This window comes from Schistocerca cancellata, chromosome 1 (genome assembly GCF_023864275.1).
Source record: "Schistocerca cancellata isolate TAMUIC-IGC-003103 chromosome 1, iqSchCanc2.1, whole genome shotgun sequence".
Lineage (NCBI taxonomy): Eukaryota > Metazoa > Arthropoda > Insecta > Orthoptera > Acrididae > Schistocerca > Schistocerca cancellata.
Window position 1 is genome coordinate 602,117,372 of NC_064626.1, and position 16,977 is coordinate 602,134,348.

The following is a 16,977-nucleotide window of genomic DNA, read 5'->3' on the forward strand; positions in this document are numbered from 1 at the left end:
GGGTGTGCCAGAAAAATTTTTCTGTGTAGTGTGACTGCTTCTTGCTACTTGTGCAGCCACCCACACTTCCAGTAGACAGAAGTGGGAGAAGGCACTGCTCATACGCAACTCAACTGCGCATGCGCATCAGCTAGCGACTGCTTAAAATGAACTTTAAACATTTGTGATGTCATGCTCATCGGAAGCACTTTGCTGTTATGAAGTATTCCATAGTCTTCGTCCTAAAGCCTTTGATGCATTTTGATGTTTAGCAGTTCTTACCAGTCAAAACTACAAAAATTTAACTCAAGACTAAAACAATGAAAAATTCCAGGAATTCTAAAAATTCCCAGGTTTTTCCCAGATTTCCTGCTTGTCTCAGAGTGTAGACACCCTGTTCCAATGACTTGGCAAGACAACTCAAAAATTGCAAGGTTCACTGATTATACAAGTATACTGCCATATTGTACAGACTAACAGACGCCACTCACTAAAAAATGCACCTTAATTTTTAAGATTTTTTCTTTTAAATAGCACTTTTCCCATTTTATTAATAGATAGCAAAGCCAGACTAAAAAAATCTTAGTTGATAAAACCAAACTGACCTTTAAAATCGCCATCTAAACTTTTCTTCTCCTTCCTCATCACCACCACCACCACCACCACCACCACATATAAAATGGTACTCACTACCATCGAGTGTTACTTACGCCACACTTCTTGAAAAATTTAACAATAATGTCTTCTCTCACTCCAGACCATGACTGTTTTATCCACCCACATACTGGTTTCCTTCGCGTGAATTCATGTTGGGTTTCATCTATCATCCATTTGTCCCATTCGTCTCTCATTTACACTTTAAACAGTTTATTTCTCGAGATATTATGAGGTTGTAATTGTGAAGTAATTCCTCCCGGAATAACAGCAAGCTCTGTGTTTCCCTGTCTCAATTTCTCTTTCACAGAATTTTTCAAGTGACTGCTAAATTGATCTAACACAAGAAGAGAATTCTTCTTCAACAAAGCAACTTTACTTCTCTCCCACACTGATAATCCATAATTTCATACCAGTCTCGTCTGTCCAACCCTTGTCATGCGAACAACAATACCTGGCAGTATTTCCGAATGTTTTGGCATTGTTTTGTGCTCGAAAATAGTCACTGGATTAAGCTTAGTACTGTCAGCGCAACATGGAAGGAAACAGTGTAGCACATTTTCTCACGTCCACTTGTTTTTATAGTTACAGTTTTAGCACAATTCATGGCACTAGTTCTGTTACTCGGTATATCAAATGTCAAAGGAGTTTCGTCCATATTCGATATCTGGCTTAGTTCCACACTCATTTTCTTACAATGTCGAACAATACAGTGATGAAAAGAAATATTCTCTCTTCATACTTTGGTGGCATTTTCTGAGATATTTTGGTTTCGGCTCGCATGCTACATCCGTGACACTTCATAAAACTTTAGCACCAACCAACTCCACCGCTAAAGTCTGTTAAGTTTCACTGTAGCGCTGCCTTACCAGCACGTATTTGAATCATTTCTGTATTAATTCCAATGCCATTCTGACAATGCCTCTGAATCCATTTCAATAAGTCATCTTCTAGATCGGGTCATTTTGTATTCAGTCTTCTACTTGGACATGTAGTCTTCCTCATTTTTTTCATTTCTCCTTTACTAGCCTGCCAAATGCAAGTGGTTTTTTCTGTTGGTGGAGGGCCAAAATGCCGCTCAGCTGCTCTGTTTCCATGTTCTTCAGCATATGATATTATTTTCAATTTATAGCTTGCACCATATTAATACCTTTTATTTACTAACAAAAATATTGTACTGTTATCAATAACACAAATCACTTTCAATTCAAGTTCATTGGCACCACAGATTGCAGTTACGCATCATAGGCTAGACTGTGTTCTGGGTACGAGATGGCGGGGTGGGAGGGAGACGGTTTTAGCAAGCTTGTGAATCCCCGCAACTCGTGTTCGTCACATCAGTGCATTGCTGCTTCCAGTTAAATCTAATGTTGTCAGATAGAGATTGGTTCCCCGCAGAAGTGAATATATGGCCATTTTCTAGACTGGCGAGAATTTTAAATCAGACACTGGACATTTTTAAACTAATTTTGAGTACAAGACACACCTGCATACAGGTTATTTTTATACAAATTTCAAGTATAAGATGCAGCTACATTTTGGAGGCAGTAGTCCGTACAATACGTAAACCGAGAGTCTTAATCCACACAAACTAGATGATAAACAAATGGTTTACATCAATAAATGCAATTCTTATTTTGATAAAGACTCACAGGAGTCTTACATAGTAACATTCTGTAACACTGCAGCTAAAGCAAACAAATTCAATTACCAAAAAACAGCAAAAATAACAAGTAGTGAAGTTGGAGAAATGGTCTGATGAAGAAACGTTAATATAGAATAAGTTACAGGCAACCATTCACTCCATTATTTTATGTATTGCTCAACCCAAGAATTTCCATTATTGTTCTAAATGTTAATACCGGATGCCCACTATGACCAAGAACCAACTACCAACTGCATCCTACGAAAAGCAATAAACTGGAACCCCATAATTTGTAGAAGCTGAACAAGAAAGTAATGCAATATCTAACAGTTGCTTCTCTTTCCAATCCAGGTGCCAGCACTTTTTTTTTATTTTGGATCAATACATAAAAAAAGACTTTGTATAAAACAGGAAAATAACTTTTTCATCCATTATGTCTTACAATCATAAAAAAATCATTTTTCTTAAAATCAGGATGGATCCGAGTAAAACAAGACACACAAACCACAAGTAAAATTCAGTGACTTCTTTCCCAGTCAGCAAGGCACTGTGTTAAATGCGGCATCACAATCTGTAAGAGACACTGTGAGGTAAGCTTAAAAAGAGCAGATTGATATTTAAGTAACAAGATTAACACAACTAAGAATACCGTCTATGTCTTCTGTTTTACATGCCATCACAGTTGATGACTATTTTCATCAAAAATAGCATCTAAGCAGAATTTTGTCACACACACTTTTGTCTTCAGATATCTGAGGAAGAAGACAACTTATACAAAGTACGAAGTTTTCAGGCTTATTTAACAGGCTACGTTCTGTTACCTTGTGCTGAGAATAAATGAAAGTATAGTATTATCATACTTGCTTGTTCATCTGAGGGATTTTCGCGCAGTTTATTCAGTTCTTCAAATTCCACAGACATAGGGATACTGATCTGAAATTGAAGAGAAATTACATTAAAGCTTGTTCACAATTTCCATTGCACAGCATTTCAAAACTGTTACACTCTGCAATATAAAAACATTTAATAAGCAGTGACCAAGTTGCATTTAATAATTTGTTAGCTTTTGGTACTATCTCACAGGCAAGCCATAATAAAATACAAACTATGAGGTTGGTGGAAAAGTTTGTAGCAATTTTGTTTTGCATTTTGGTATTCTGGTTGCTATGATTTCATTTATCAATTGTCATTTTTTATTTGTGGTTCACTGCAGCTATTTCAGTTCACATACTGTCATTTGGATACAGCGTGTGGAGTGTGACAGCAGCAAAAGCATTTGCATGATGTATCAGGATAATCCCACTGTGACAAGGCACAGCAAGAAAATCGCTTTCTCCTTTTAAGGAGGATTCCTTCAATACTAATGACTCTTCACATTCAAGAAGACCTTCGGGATTTGATGATGATCGTCTACCATTAATCCACAGTGATCCATGTCAGTGTACTCGAGAACTGGCCAGTATGAAGTGTGATCATTCCACCATTGTGGGACATTTACATGCAAAGGGGATGGTTCAGAAATCTGGTGTACGGGTACCACACAATTTACGCCAAAATCACAAAAATCACCCACCATATTGTTACTGGTGACAATGCTTATGCTAACATAAGGAAAATAAAGAAATGCCTGAGCCTAAACAAAGCAGCAATTCTGCATACAAAGACCTCCGTGCATCCACAAAAGATAATGTTATGTACCTGGTGGAGCAGCGACAGTTTGTTGCACTATGAATTGCTTCACCGAGGTGTAACCATCACTGCTGACATTTATTGTCAACAACTGAGACGTGTTGCAGATGGAATACAAAAAACACTACACACTCTATGATAACACCTGTCCACACTCTGCTAGAATGTCAGAAAACAATATACAGGAGTTGGGTTGGGAAGTCATTCCACCCACCTTATTGACGTGATCTTGTGCTCTCAGATTTTCACCTTTCTGTTCTCTACTAAACAACCTTCCAGGAGCTTCCTTTCGAGTTGGAAATGCACTCTGAACATGGCTCAGCAATTTCTTCACTTCAAAACCACACTATTTCTATTCACAGAATTGAAAAGTTAAAAAAAAGTTACCCCAGTATTAAGTAGTGAAGGAGACTATATTGTCAATTACTGAAGTCTCTGCCTTGTGTTCATTAAACTCGCTGTGTTCATTAAACTTATGGACCAACCCAATAAACGCAGAATGCAATTTCACTCTGCAACTAAACATGAGACATGTAACTTCCTTGCAGATTAAAATAGCGTGTAACCATGACTCAAATCTGATCCCTCACTTTTAATGGGGAATACTTATAATCATTCTACACAGGTGTCTTCACAGCCCATCTTCACAGCTCCAGCTAATACCTCTCTACTACTTAACAAACTCTATAGAATATCCTCTGAATTGTTTGTAGATTAGCACTTCTGAAACATAGCGAAGAACAGCTCAGCCAGAGACCAGAGTAAAGTTGATCGAAAGTTGCACTCGACTGTGCTCGAATATCTCACTCAGTAAGGGCGTTGTTACGAGGACTATGCCCAAAGTTTTTAGCAGCCCGTAAACTGTAAGGCGGAGGACAATGGGGTTGTTTTCATTCGAAAGAGTGATGTTTTTTGACCTTGGGACGTGTGATCCCCCCACAGCGCGGTAAGAAAGCACAGGCAGTGCTGAGTCAGAGATGATGCAGGATGGAGCTGTCGCACCGCGACTTTCGCGCCATGACATTTTACAGTTATAAAAAGGGTTTAAGTGCCAAAGAATGTCGTTCTTCTTTGCTGCGTGTTTTTGGTGAAGCTTCCCCTTCTAGGGCCACAGTTGGTAATTGGTTTCGCGAGTTTTTGAGGGGTCGGCAGTCAACTGAAGATGAACCTCGTCCCGGTTGGCCAGCAACAGCTGTGACTCCTGAAAACATTGATGCTGTGAGGAAAATGATCAAAGAAGATCCACATCTTACATTTTGCGACATTGAAGGGACCCTAAATATTGGATCAACAGCAGCACAGACCATCATCCATAGTCACTTAGGCCTTACTAAGAGATGTGCCCGTTGGGTGCCACATTTCCTGGCAGAAAGCCAAAAGGAGGCAAGAGTGGACTGGTGTCGTTTCATTCTCGAAAAATTCAACGGAGGGAAGTCCCAAGACACCTACAATATCGTCACAGGTGATGAAACGTGGGTCTACCATTACGACCCTGAAACGAAGAGACAGTCTTCTGTGTGGTGCTTCCCAGGGGAGGAACCACCCACAAAAGTTCGATGAAGTCGAAGCTCTGGAAAAAAAGATGGTGGCAACTTTTTTCACAAAGATCGGGCATCTCAACTCTGTGACCTTGGACACATGTCGTACAGTCTATGCTCAATGGTACGTGAACGATTGTCTTCCAAAAGTCATCACCACATGGAAGTCACAGGATCCAAAGTCCAAGAGTGGGCACCTTCTGCTGTATCATGACAATGCATCTGCGCGCAGGGCTGCCAGAACAATGGACTTTCTGGAGAAGGAAAAAGTACAAGTGTTACCCCATCCCCCCTATTCACCTGACCTGGCCCCCTGTGACTTCTTTCTGTTCCCTAAGACTAAGGAAAAAATTCGAGGCCAGCGGTTTTCATCAGATAAAGAGGCCATTGCAGCATACGAGAGTGCACTAAGTGACATCCCAAAAGAAGCTTGGACTGACACATTTTCTAAGTGGTTTCAGAGAATGGAAAAATGTATACATGCCAGCATAGCTCTCGTAACAAAGGGCAAGTATCTGCGTTTCGGCCCCAGTCTTGAAATCTTTCAATTTGACAATCAGTGTCATAGATTGTAAAAATAGCAGACCAATAGTCCCATAGCAATTTACAACATATGCAGCACTAAATAAATATGTGTTAACACATGTTACATAAATCTTATAAGTTAATTTTTTTTAGTGTGACCACAGAACCTGACGAACTTGACAAGTCACAATATGATCACTCAAATAGTTATAGAACCTCAACCACTCCTCACAGTTGGAAGAAGACAGTTTGCATTTATCCATTCCCAGGTAAGCTTACCAGACAAAATGTTAGCCATCCTCCTTAAAAGAAGCCACTGGTTAATTTAAAGCCTGTAGATGATATAGAACTGGTACCAAGTGGCCATGTGACCCTTCACCATTGACATAAGTCATGGCAGAAAAGTGGTGTGTATGTGGCAGTTGGTTCGATGGAATCAACACACTAAGGTGGGTCAACATGGAGACCCAACAGAAAGGCAGAAAGATGGTATTGTATGTGGATGAGTCTATGACCATTATGTGAATGAAGCTGGCCAATGCGTTGGTGTATCAACGTGGACAGTTAAATGTATCTATACAGAATAGTGTATCAACATAGATTGTTCCATATGTCTACAAGGAATGGCACATCGCTTACAGCCATATAACATGATATAAGAACACTAGTCATAAAAAGGTCCTGACCAACAGAGACTGAAGACTAAGTGTCATGTCTCTGTCAATGACTGTAAGTTTCAAATCTGCTGTTGTCATTGAATGCACAGCCATCTCAAACTGTTTCCAAGTAAATGTTGTCAAAGGAACTGCAAGCAAATGGACATGTGGAATCAGGTACCTGCAAAAGGCCATTGCTCGCAGCGCATCAAGCTGCACGCCTTTAACGCACCTAACAACAAACAAACTGGTCAGTAATTGACTGGAGATGTGTAATGTGACCTGATGAGTCTCAATTTTGCACTGACTGACAAATGGCCCACACGGACATGTAACTTGCAGTCTGTTCCAGTCGGAAATGGTTCTGAGATGTTTTAGGGGTGTTTTTCATACCGTGCCTTGGCCCACTCATTCAGATTGACATGAATATGATACTTTCATTTTCCAAGGTGACAACAGTTGTTTTTACAGGGTTTCACAAAAGCACTTCTGGTATGATGGACAACACTCAAGGACCCAATTGCATCTTCATCAATCCACTAAATCACCTCATGTTACTTCCACAGAAAATGTATATGAATCATCTGTAACAGCAAGTGAAATGTAGTAATCAACATTTGTGAATTTTCCGGTGCTACAAGATCTAATCATCAACAAATGGCTTCAGTTGGGTATGACATAAACAAACAAAAATTGTGGACATTCTTTCTAGCTGAACTGAGGCCTTTATAAGGACTGTAGAGGATATTACATGGCATTAGCATGTTGTCTCCTGAGGGAGAGTAACTTTTTGCCTAGAATACTTCTTTGCTGTACGGCAGTGTGAGATGACTTTTAGAACTGTATATAAATAGACTCATCAGACCACAATCAATAATTCAAGGTTTATGCGCCATGCTTAGTTTTAGAAATACCCATTTCACTGCATTAAGGTTATGGTTTTCTACTTTTCCGAGCATTTGCAGGACGCAGGAGAAGCATTATTTCATCGTGTTTGATAAATTGTTTTTGTGGGTGATACATTATTATACTTGTTACCATCAAAAATATGTCCTTACCAGGAAAAGTGAGAATAACGTATTGCTAAAAAAAAGAATAGAGGTCATTCACAGATTGTGTCGGAGGCATAGCGTCTCACATAACAATGATATTCCATGAATTTTAGAGTCTACTAACCATGATGTTGAGAACCATGTTTTGTGCCAAAATAATCAGGTAGGATGTTCCGCAGCTCTTCAACAATTAGGCTTCCATCTTAAAAGTGTACTACAGACATCCACCAACAATTAGAAAAAAAGAGATAATTTAGTGACACCCACAATGAGACATAACAGAATTTGCATATGAAGTTACCAGAATGGGTATACCAAACTGAAACATATCTTCCCCAAGCCAGAAGTGTCACTGCAGTCACAAAGTTCAAGACGTACTACATACATGTAATTCCACTATTATATGCATGCTTCCCGTGATTTACCCATCTACTGCACATTAATCTGTAATGAGATGCTGTAAACACTGATAGTGGCAGTTACTAAGTTTTAATGGCAGAGCACCTTTGTTTTATGACCACTGTTCAATTACACTGGCCACAAACAATGAAAAGCTGTTTCTAACTATGACATGTATGGATGTTGTCATTTTAAGAAAGATATTAACGATGTGTGAAGCTGTAATGGCACCAACACTAATCATGGATATTCTATGATCTGGTCATCTTTGATCTTAAAACTGGTTTGAGGCAGCTCTTCACACTAGTCTGCCCTGTCTAAGCCTCTTCAGCTCTGTGTATCTTCTGCAACTCTGCAACTTACTCCCGCCCCCCCTCCTCCGCCCCCCCTCACACACACACACACACACACACACACACACACACACACACACACACACACTTTTCTCTGTTACCAAATTGACAATTCCTTTTTACCTCAGGATGTGTGCTATCCAATCTTTTAGTCAAGGTGTGCAGTACATTTCTGTTCTCTCAAATTTGATTTCATACCTCTTCATTAGTTATACAATCTAGCCTATCTAATCATTCTTCTGTAGCACCAGGTTTCAAAAGCATCTACTGCCTTCTTGTTCTAACTGTTTATCATTACCACTTCACTTGCAACACCCTTTTCTAGTCCTGGGGTGCTTCTGCGCCTCTGATAGAACATTGCTAAATGTGTTGCCTGTTCTACTGTACAATCAGTATAGAAACTAAAACATACATCACGAGACCCCAATGTTAAGCTGCCATCAAGTGAATTCTCCATTTTCACACCACATAATAATCTAAAGGAGGGAGGAATGAGAACTTCTGACAAAAGACAATGGAAAAATAGGCTGGGGATCAGCTGCACATTTGTTACTGTTATGTACAGCAAACTGCCAAACGCAAGTTCTGCATTCCATGAATGGAAGTCAGACACTGTTGGAAATCATGTTCCCAATTTCTTTAAAAATTATTACCAGGAAGAAACTGTACTGGGGATTGTTATCATCATTACTGAAATTAATGCCTTTGCTATACCTCTAGACATGGTTTTCTTTCCTTCTTTTGCTACTGCCTGTACCCCGCATTGTGCGCAGGGGCGGCTGGGTTAAGTATGGATTTGGCATGGTTAATTTGAAGGGGTGGCCAGATGCCCTTCCTGCCGCCAAACCATACCCCCCCCCCCCCCCCCCAGGATGGAATTAGTGTACCCCAGCTGTCAGTGTCTAGTGTAAATCGTGAAATAGTGTGAATGTGTTTCAAATGACTACAAGTCATGTAACTGAGGCGGGACGTGGGGACCAGCCCGGTATTCACCTAGTAGGATGTGGAAAATCGCCTAAAAACCACATCCAGGCTGGCCGGCACACCGGCCGTCATCGTTAATCCGCCGGGCGGATTTGATCCGGGGCCGGCGCACCTACCCGAGTCCAGGAAGCAGCGCATTAGCGCTCTCAGCTATCCTGGCGTAGCTCTAGACATGGTTTTATACACCCATTAATGTTTATAATTAATAAATATGAAACACAATATTTTGTAACATGAGATTATAAGTGCAAAAAGACATGCCTCACACCACCATCCTAGGTTTAGATAATTCCACTACCAGTAGTAACAATCAGTTACACCAACTGGATTGCAAGTGCAGAAAAAGCTCATGAATGACAAACAGATGAAGGGAAAAGGAAACATGCCACAAAGCAATCATATCACTATTTCTTGCTGAATAATTCCACAGACACACAAAGAAGTTGCCATTATTCACAGAATAATGAAACAACAGCAAATAATAATCAATATGCCTCCCTGTTATTATTCTTCAGTATCAGCAATTGAGACTTTAAAAAATATAGTAGTTAGTAACAACTGTAGTTTTATCCTTAAGAGTAAATACAAAAAGAAATATGCAAACCTCATTTGGCAAACGCCTATAAAAATCTTTAATGGCCTTCAGTCTTGTATAAAACTCTGCAAATTCGTTAGGACCAGAGAGTGCAGCCACTTCCTCCTTTCTAAGTCCATCTTTATCTTCATAAAGTTCTCTGAGATTATTAGTACTGTCCATGTAGTGCTGAATAACAGAAAATACAATTATGCATAAATTAATTAGTTTCTGCTATCAATTTTAAAATACTGTGTAATATCAAACAAGTTAGATTTTTCTATTAATACATACCTAATCTATTACAAGACTGTGCAGATAGGGATATCTGTGGGTATACCCACAGAGCGTACGTTGATAATATTAACAATGTGGCTATAATTTCATTTAAAACTAAGCAAGAAGACAATAGACAAACATGAGAAACTAATCTGGAATTATATATATACTAAGATGGTATCTGTTCTTTTGGACATGTTCGAAAGAACAGATACCATTGGTGACCATGCAGCTCGTTAGAATGAAATTCCAATGAAATGAACACCCTTAGCTGCTTACAGGCGTTGACATACGTCAACAGGGACAGATGAAAATGTGTGCCCCAACCGGGACTCGAACCCGGGATCTCCTGCTTACATGGCAGACGCTCTATCCATCTGAGCCACCGAGGACACAGAGGATAGCGCGACTGCAGGGATTTATCTCTGTCCGAAAGAACAGATACCACCTTAATATATATATATATATATATATATATATAACATCATCTTCTTCTGTGCAAATACGCAAACCGTGCCCGAACTCTTACGGGAATCGGCAACGCGCCATGAGTAACGAGTATAATGGGTGGGGCCACTATGAATGTAGCGCGGGACAATATGTTGAGAATGTGGGTTTCGCGGGAGGCGTGCCAGAGATAAAGCCCTGCAGTCGCGCTATCCTCTGTGTCCTCGGTGGCTCAGATGGATAGAGCGTCTGCCATGTAAGCAGGAGATCCCGAGTTCGAGTCCTGGTCGGGGCACACATTTTCATCTGTCCCTGTTGACGTATGTCAACGCCTGTAAGCAGCTAAGGCTGTTCATTTCCTTGGAATTTAATCTGGAATTAACGATTTGACAGAAATTTCGTTACCAATTGTTTGGGGAAAACAAGGATATAGTGGCTTGTTTTGCAGTGCACTCTAAACTGGAATTCAAATAAAAGCATGGGGCTGGACAAAGTAGTATAATTAGTTTTTTTAACACAAATAGTGATGTCAAAATTCTCAAGTTCCTCTGAATATCAAGGTGCTGCACCAAAACACAAATTTCTCAATCTTAACAATGGAAAATCCAGGATAGAATGTAACAATACCAGAGAAGGAAAGTTGCTTCGCCCAATTATCAGTTTGAGAAATTTAAAGGACACAATCTATCTCCTACATGAAACTTCAAGATAGATGACTTGCAAAATGTATCAACAATATGACACACTATGTTGTATTACAGTGTGGTCACAATAAGCCTCTACATGTTTAATTATGGAATGTAAACTATTACTTTATCTCAATTAATTATTAAAATATTAAGTTAAAAATCTTTACTGACAGCATTTACTTACATCCAGAAGCATCTTCAAACGGTGGTCTGAATTTATAACCTCTCGGTACTGAAACATACAAAAGTCTAGAATGAGAGTAGTCTTGAAAGGGAAGATGAAGAGGGTGGGCAGAGGAAGACTGCTGTCCCCATCCTTCCCACAAACTCCATGCCCTATACCACAGCAAGCAATATGCAACTATACCAATCTGCACTCCAGAGCGAACACACTATGGTGGTGTAACCTTATCCCTCCTCACACTGTTCCTGACTCTCCTAATCCTGCCACCATCCTATGATCACCTTCACACAGCACAAATCCTAACAACAATCAGCTTCTTATTAATGTACCTATACACTACTTGAGGCGACAGCTTATCTTTACTTATTTCGCTATTCATTTCAAGATACCAATGTTAAATCACATTCTGCATTATTCTGATATAAAAATGAAATGTACAATGTCATGGATTGTCTGTGAAGTGCCAAAAAGCACTATTGTAGTTGAGCTTTTGTGTCTCTTAGTTCTATGGGAAGTACTGGACCACCCTCTGAGCTAGTATTAAAGACAGATATTTTGTACAAAATTAAGACTATGCATTGATCAATGACAAAATGCCATGGTAAATCATAAATGTATTACCCAAAACAGTATAAAATAATACATTCCTTGTCATAATGAAGAGTTTGGAGAGCCTCTCTCTACTTATCAGCAAAAATTTAAGCCTGATGCTATCTTCATGTCAATGTGACCAAAAAAAGGAGTATGCTCTTTTGTTATCTTTTTTGTATTTAAATGCTAGTGCTTGAAATTTGATGACTGTTTTTCTATACATTCTACACAGTCTGTATCTCGAATGAAAAAATACATTACCTCCCCCTCGTTATAGCTTAGTGTGTTTCACTTGTCCCTTCGGTTTATATGACACACATGCTTAAAATTTGCTACATGTACAAATACCACTAGCAAATGTCAAGCTAGCACTTATAAGAGTTCTGTCAGAATAATGGTCTGAAATACTTTCAAAACAATATAAAACTGACACAAATTCAACTGATAGCTTTCAGTGGACATTATCCATTCAGACAACACATATCAAGTAAACTCTCAAAATACGGCCACTGTGCCATAGCGCTACTTTTTTATGTTTTGAAAAGACAAATTTATTGAGGAAAGCTACCTGACCAAACACCTGGAAAAAATGGGGCATGCAGTTTGTCATGGATCTAACACATGAGCAGATAGGAAAGGACAAAATGTTACATATGACAATTTCTTCACATCCTATGGAATGGGTCAACAACCTCTCGATGAACTAGGAATACTCCTAGTTCTTCCTTACTTTGAAGCTAAAAAAAGTTGCTATAAAATGAACAATCAGTGGTCTTTGTTAGAAGACATCAAACAGAAAATTCTTCAACGCTAAGCCCTAGTGGCGGAAATCAAAACTGAAGACGCCAGGTGCAAACTCTGTCCATCAAACAATGACAACAAAAACCCTATAAAGTGCTCAAATTGCAACAAACATTGTAAAACTCATATGTTATGCACCACTGCCAAAATTGTGGAATGTTCTAACTTGTCTTAGGTGACGCAGTTAAGACTTTAGAAATTACAGCTATTGCAGTTTTCACTCTTATTAGCAATTTTTATTTTGTACAATTTCAAAATAGGTGCACAAAAACTATTTTTTACATCACTGACATGACTGTTAGTTTCTAACACTGCAATATTAATTTTATGGCAGTTAATGCACTAATTATTTTTAGTGCAAGAAGATGAGAATTTATAAATTATTGTTATTGTAATTTTTTATGTAAGTTAATTGACAATTTTTTATTTTGTTCATCTTAAAACCAAGTAAAAACTCAATTGTATTATATCCTGTTGAGAATCAGGGCCTTACAATTAAGTGAATACTGAAAAAGTTTATATGTACACTAAAAATTTATTTACTTTGTTCCAAATACAGCCTAAAATTGAAATTATGCAAACTTTTAATACTTTATTAGTGTTATGACCTTAAATAACAATTAGGTCATTATGAGCTGAAAGAGTATTTGCTTTTAGCTTTCTTGACAAGAAGAACCAAGTTAAATGTGAAGGAGCTCATGCGCCCAAACAGAGGGCATATAAGATTTCAAGAAAGGATTATCTATGGCATTTGGTTAGTCTACTGTAGTCATTCATTAAGTATGAACTGGAAAGAGTCCGTTGCCATCACATAAGACTGTCAGTTTTTCCCATCTCCTAAAATTTGATATTGGAAAACTTGCAACCTTACCCTGAAAAAGCTACTGGGATACTTAATTTCACCACAGCGCACAATACTAATCACAAAATTTACATAATAATGTTTGGTCCCGAATAACTTACGATAATGAAGGATGGGTTAAAAGACAACAGATTCACAGTTGTAACTCTTCAGGCTTTCCCGGCGATCTAATGACATCTTGGGTTGTCGGGTGTTCTGCCGGATATCAGCGTCGTACTTGCACGATATTTCGGTCACGTAGCTCGAGACCTTCATCAGGTGCGACCGGAGACTGCTCCTCGAGTGGACCTGGTCTAGTATTTATGCCTATGGCCTTCCCCCTCCACCAACGGCTGCAGGCGCTTCCTCTGTGGTCCGCGCCCATTCCCTGCGACCTGTTGGAGCGTTGCTGCTCCGTTTTCCGTCCGCGCCCACTAAACCCGCTCCTGGGGCTTTCATCTACGGTCTGGAGTACCAAGCGTTCCCCCTGTGGTCCGCGCCCGCTCACCACGACCTGTTGGAGCGTTGCCGCTCCGTTTTTCGTCCACTGCGGCTCTGGATGTTCCCTCTGCGGTTCGCGCCCACCAGTCCCACTTCTGGGTGTTCCATCTTCGGTCTGGTGCGCCTGGCAGTCCGTCAGGGGCTTGTTTACCATCTCCATCTCTCTGGTTCTTCTGTTTGTGTAGTGTTGCAGCTGGCCCCGTTGCTCCTTTAACAATTCCAGAGCCGGATCCCAGGCTCTGCTTAGCTGGTACCCTGTGTCACGATTCATAAGATCGTCAGCCATTTTAATCTCTATCGATTCTCTTATGACACTGTCCCAGAATCTGGGTGTTTGTGCTAGAATCTTGGTATCCTCATACTTCATGGCATGATCTAGTTCCAGGCAGTGTTCAGCAATGGCTGACTTAGTCACCTGTCTTAATCTAGTGTGCCTCTGATATTCATTGCACCTGATCTCCACAGTTCTCGTCGTCTGGCCAATGTAGGACATGCCACATTGACAAGGTATATAGTAAATCCCTTGTTTTCGTAACCCCAGGTCGTCTTTGACACTCCCCAGCAGTCCCCCGAACTTGTTGGATGGACAGAAAACACACTTGATATTGTGTTTACGGAGGATCCTACTGATTCTGGCAGAAATAGAGCCAGCATAGGGCAGATATGCCACCTTCTTTGCTTCATCTTGGTCTTCTTCAAGAACCTGTGGTATAGTGGCTGGTCGGAGTGCCCTCTCAATTTGTCTGTCCGTGTATCCATTCTTGGAGAAAACTGTTTTGAGACGTTCTATCTCTATGGGTAGATTCTCTTGGTCTGACAGGGCACGTGCTCTGTGGACCAAAGTCTTCAGAGCCCCATTATTCTGTGCAGGGTGGTGACAACTGCTGGCCTGCAGATATAAATCAGTGTGTGTTGGTTTTCGGTACACACTGTGGCCAATTGATCCATCTGCTTTCCTCTGGACTAGTACATCCAGAAATGGCAGCTGGCCATTCGTCTCCAGTTCCATGGTGAACTTGATATTAGGGTGGCATGAGTTAAGATGTTCAAGAAACTCATTGAGCCTATCCATCCCATGTGGCCAGATCACGAAGGTGTCATCCACATACCTAAAGAAGCATGTGGGTTTAAATGCGGCTGTCTCCAATGCCCTCTCCTCAAAACTCTCCATAAACATGTTGGCAACCACAGGGGACAGTGGACTGCCTATAGCTACACTTTCAGTTTGCTCGTAATATTGGTTTCTGTACAGGAAATACGTGGATGTCAGTGTATGACTGAACAGGTCCAACAGAGCACCTTCAAATTTCTCTGCAATCAGTTCTAGGGACTTCTTCAGTGGGACCCTGGTGAACAGCGATACCACATCAAAACTAACCATGATGTCCGAATCTGTGATGTGCAGTTGCTTGAGGCGTTGCAGGAAATCTTCTGAGTTGCGGATGTGGTGAATACATTTCCCCACATATGGAGACAGGAGACCTTTCAAGTACTTGGCTGTTGTGTACGTAGGTGCCCCAATATTACTGACAATAGGACGTAGGGGCACGCCCTCCTTGTGTATTTTTGGCAGACCATACAGTCTAGGTGGCACTGGCGCTTTTTCCCGTAGTTGTCTGATGATCTTATCGGGCATCCCTGTTTCCTTCAAGAGAGCACTAGTCTTCTTGGCCACCTTGTCCGTGGGGTCACACTCCAGAATTCTGTATGCAGGGTCCTCCAGAAGTTGGCGTACTTACTCATCATAATCCACGCGCTGCAAGATGACAGTGGAGTTCCCTTTGCTACGACCCCTAGAAACGTACCCATTTCAGGTTTCGTCAGTGCAGTAGAGCAAGTTGCAGCCACACTTCCACCTAATGTGGCAGAGGAAGTCCGCCGAGAGACCTGCAGTGCCCTCACCAAGGCCAGGCCGCCGAAATCGAACATCACAACCGAGGAGAGGCTTGCACTCAAGAAACTACGGGAAGACAACAGCATTGTTGTACTACCAGCAGACAAAGGGAACTCCACTGTCATCTTGCAGCGCGTGGATTATGATGAGAAAGTACGCCAACTTCTGGAGGACCCTGCATACAGAATTCTGGAGTGTGACCCCACGGACAAGGTGGCCAAGAAGACTAGTGCTCTCTTGAAGGAAACAGGGATGCCCGATAAGATCATCAGACAACTACGGGAAAAAGCGCCAGTGCCACCTAGACTGTATGGTCTGCCAAAAATACACAAGGAGGGCGTGCCCCTACGTCCTATTGTCAGTAATATTGGGGCACCTACGTACACAACAGCCAAGTACTTGAAAGGTCTCCTGTCTCCATATGTGGGGAAATGTATTCACCACATCCGCAACTCAGAAGATTTCCTGCAACGCCTCAAGCAACTGCACATCACAGATTCGGACATCATGGTTAGTTTTGATGTGGTATCGCTGTTCACCAGGGTCCCACTGAAGGACTCACTAGAACTGATTGCAGAGAAATTTGACGGTGCTCTGTTGGACCTGTTCAGTCATACACTGACATCCACGTATTTCCTGTACAGAAACCAATATTACGAGCAAACTGAAGGTGTAGCTATGGGCAGCCCACTGTCCCCTGTG

At 40.8% G+C, this 16,977-nt stretch overlaps 1 protein-coding gene and 1 non-coding gene across 2 annotated transcripts in view; both read right to left on the reverse strand.

The window, feature by feature from the left end:
- The window catches only part of LOC126182444 (splicing factor 3A subunit 3), an 81,459-nt gene that overhangs the window by 36,970 nt on the left and 27,512 nt on the right, over positions 1-16,977 (reverse strand). Inside the window, exons 2-4 of the mRNA XM_049924850.1 lie at positions 11,648-11,695; positions 10,079-10,237; positions 3,139-3,211 (exon numbers count right to left, since the gene is read on the reverse strand). Coding sequence (XP_049780807.1) covers positions 3,139-3,211; positions 10,079-10,237; positions 11,648-11,695 — 280 coding nt within the window. The remainder of the gene's footprint in view (positions 1-3,138; positions 3,212-10,078; positions 10,238-11,647; positions 11,696-16,977) is intronic.
- On the reverse strand, positions 10,646-10,719 carry Trnat-ugu (transfer RNA threonine (anticodon UGU)). The gene has a single exon. It is a non-coding gene; the product is annotated as a tRNA-Thr (tRNA).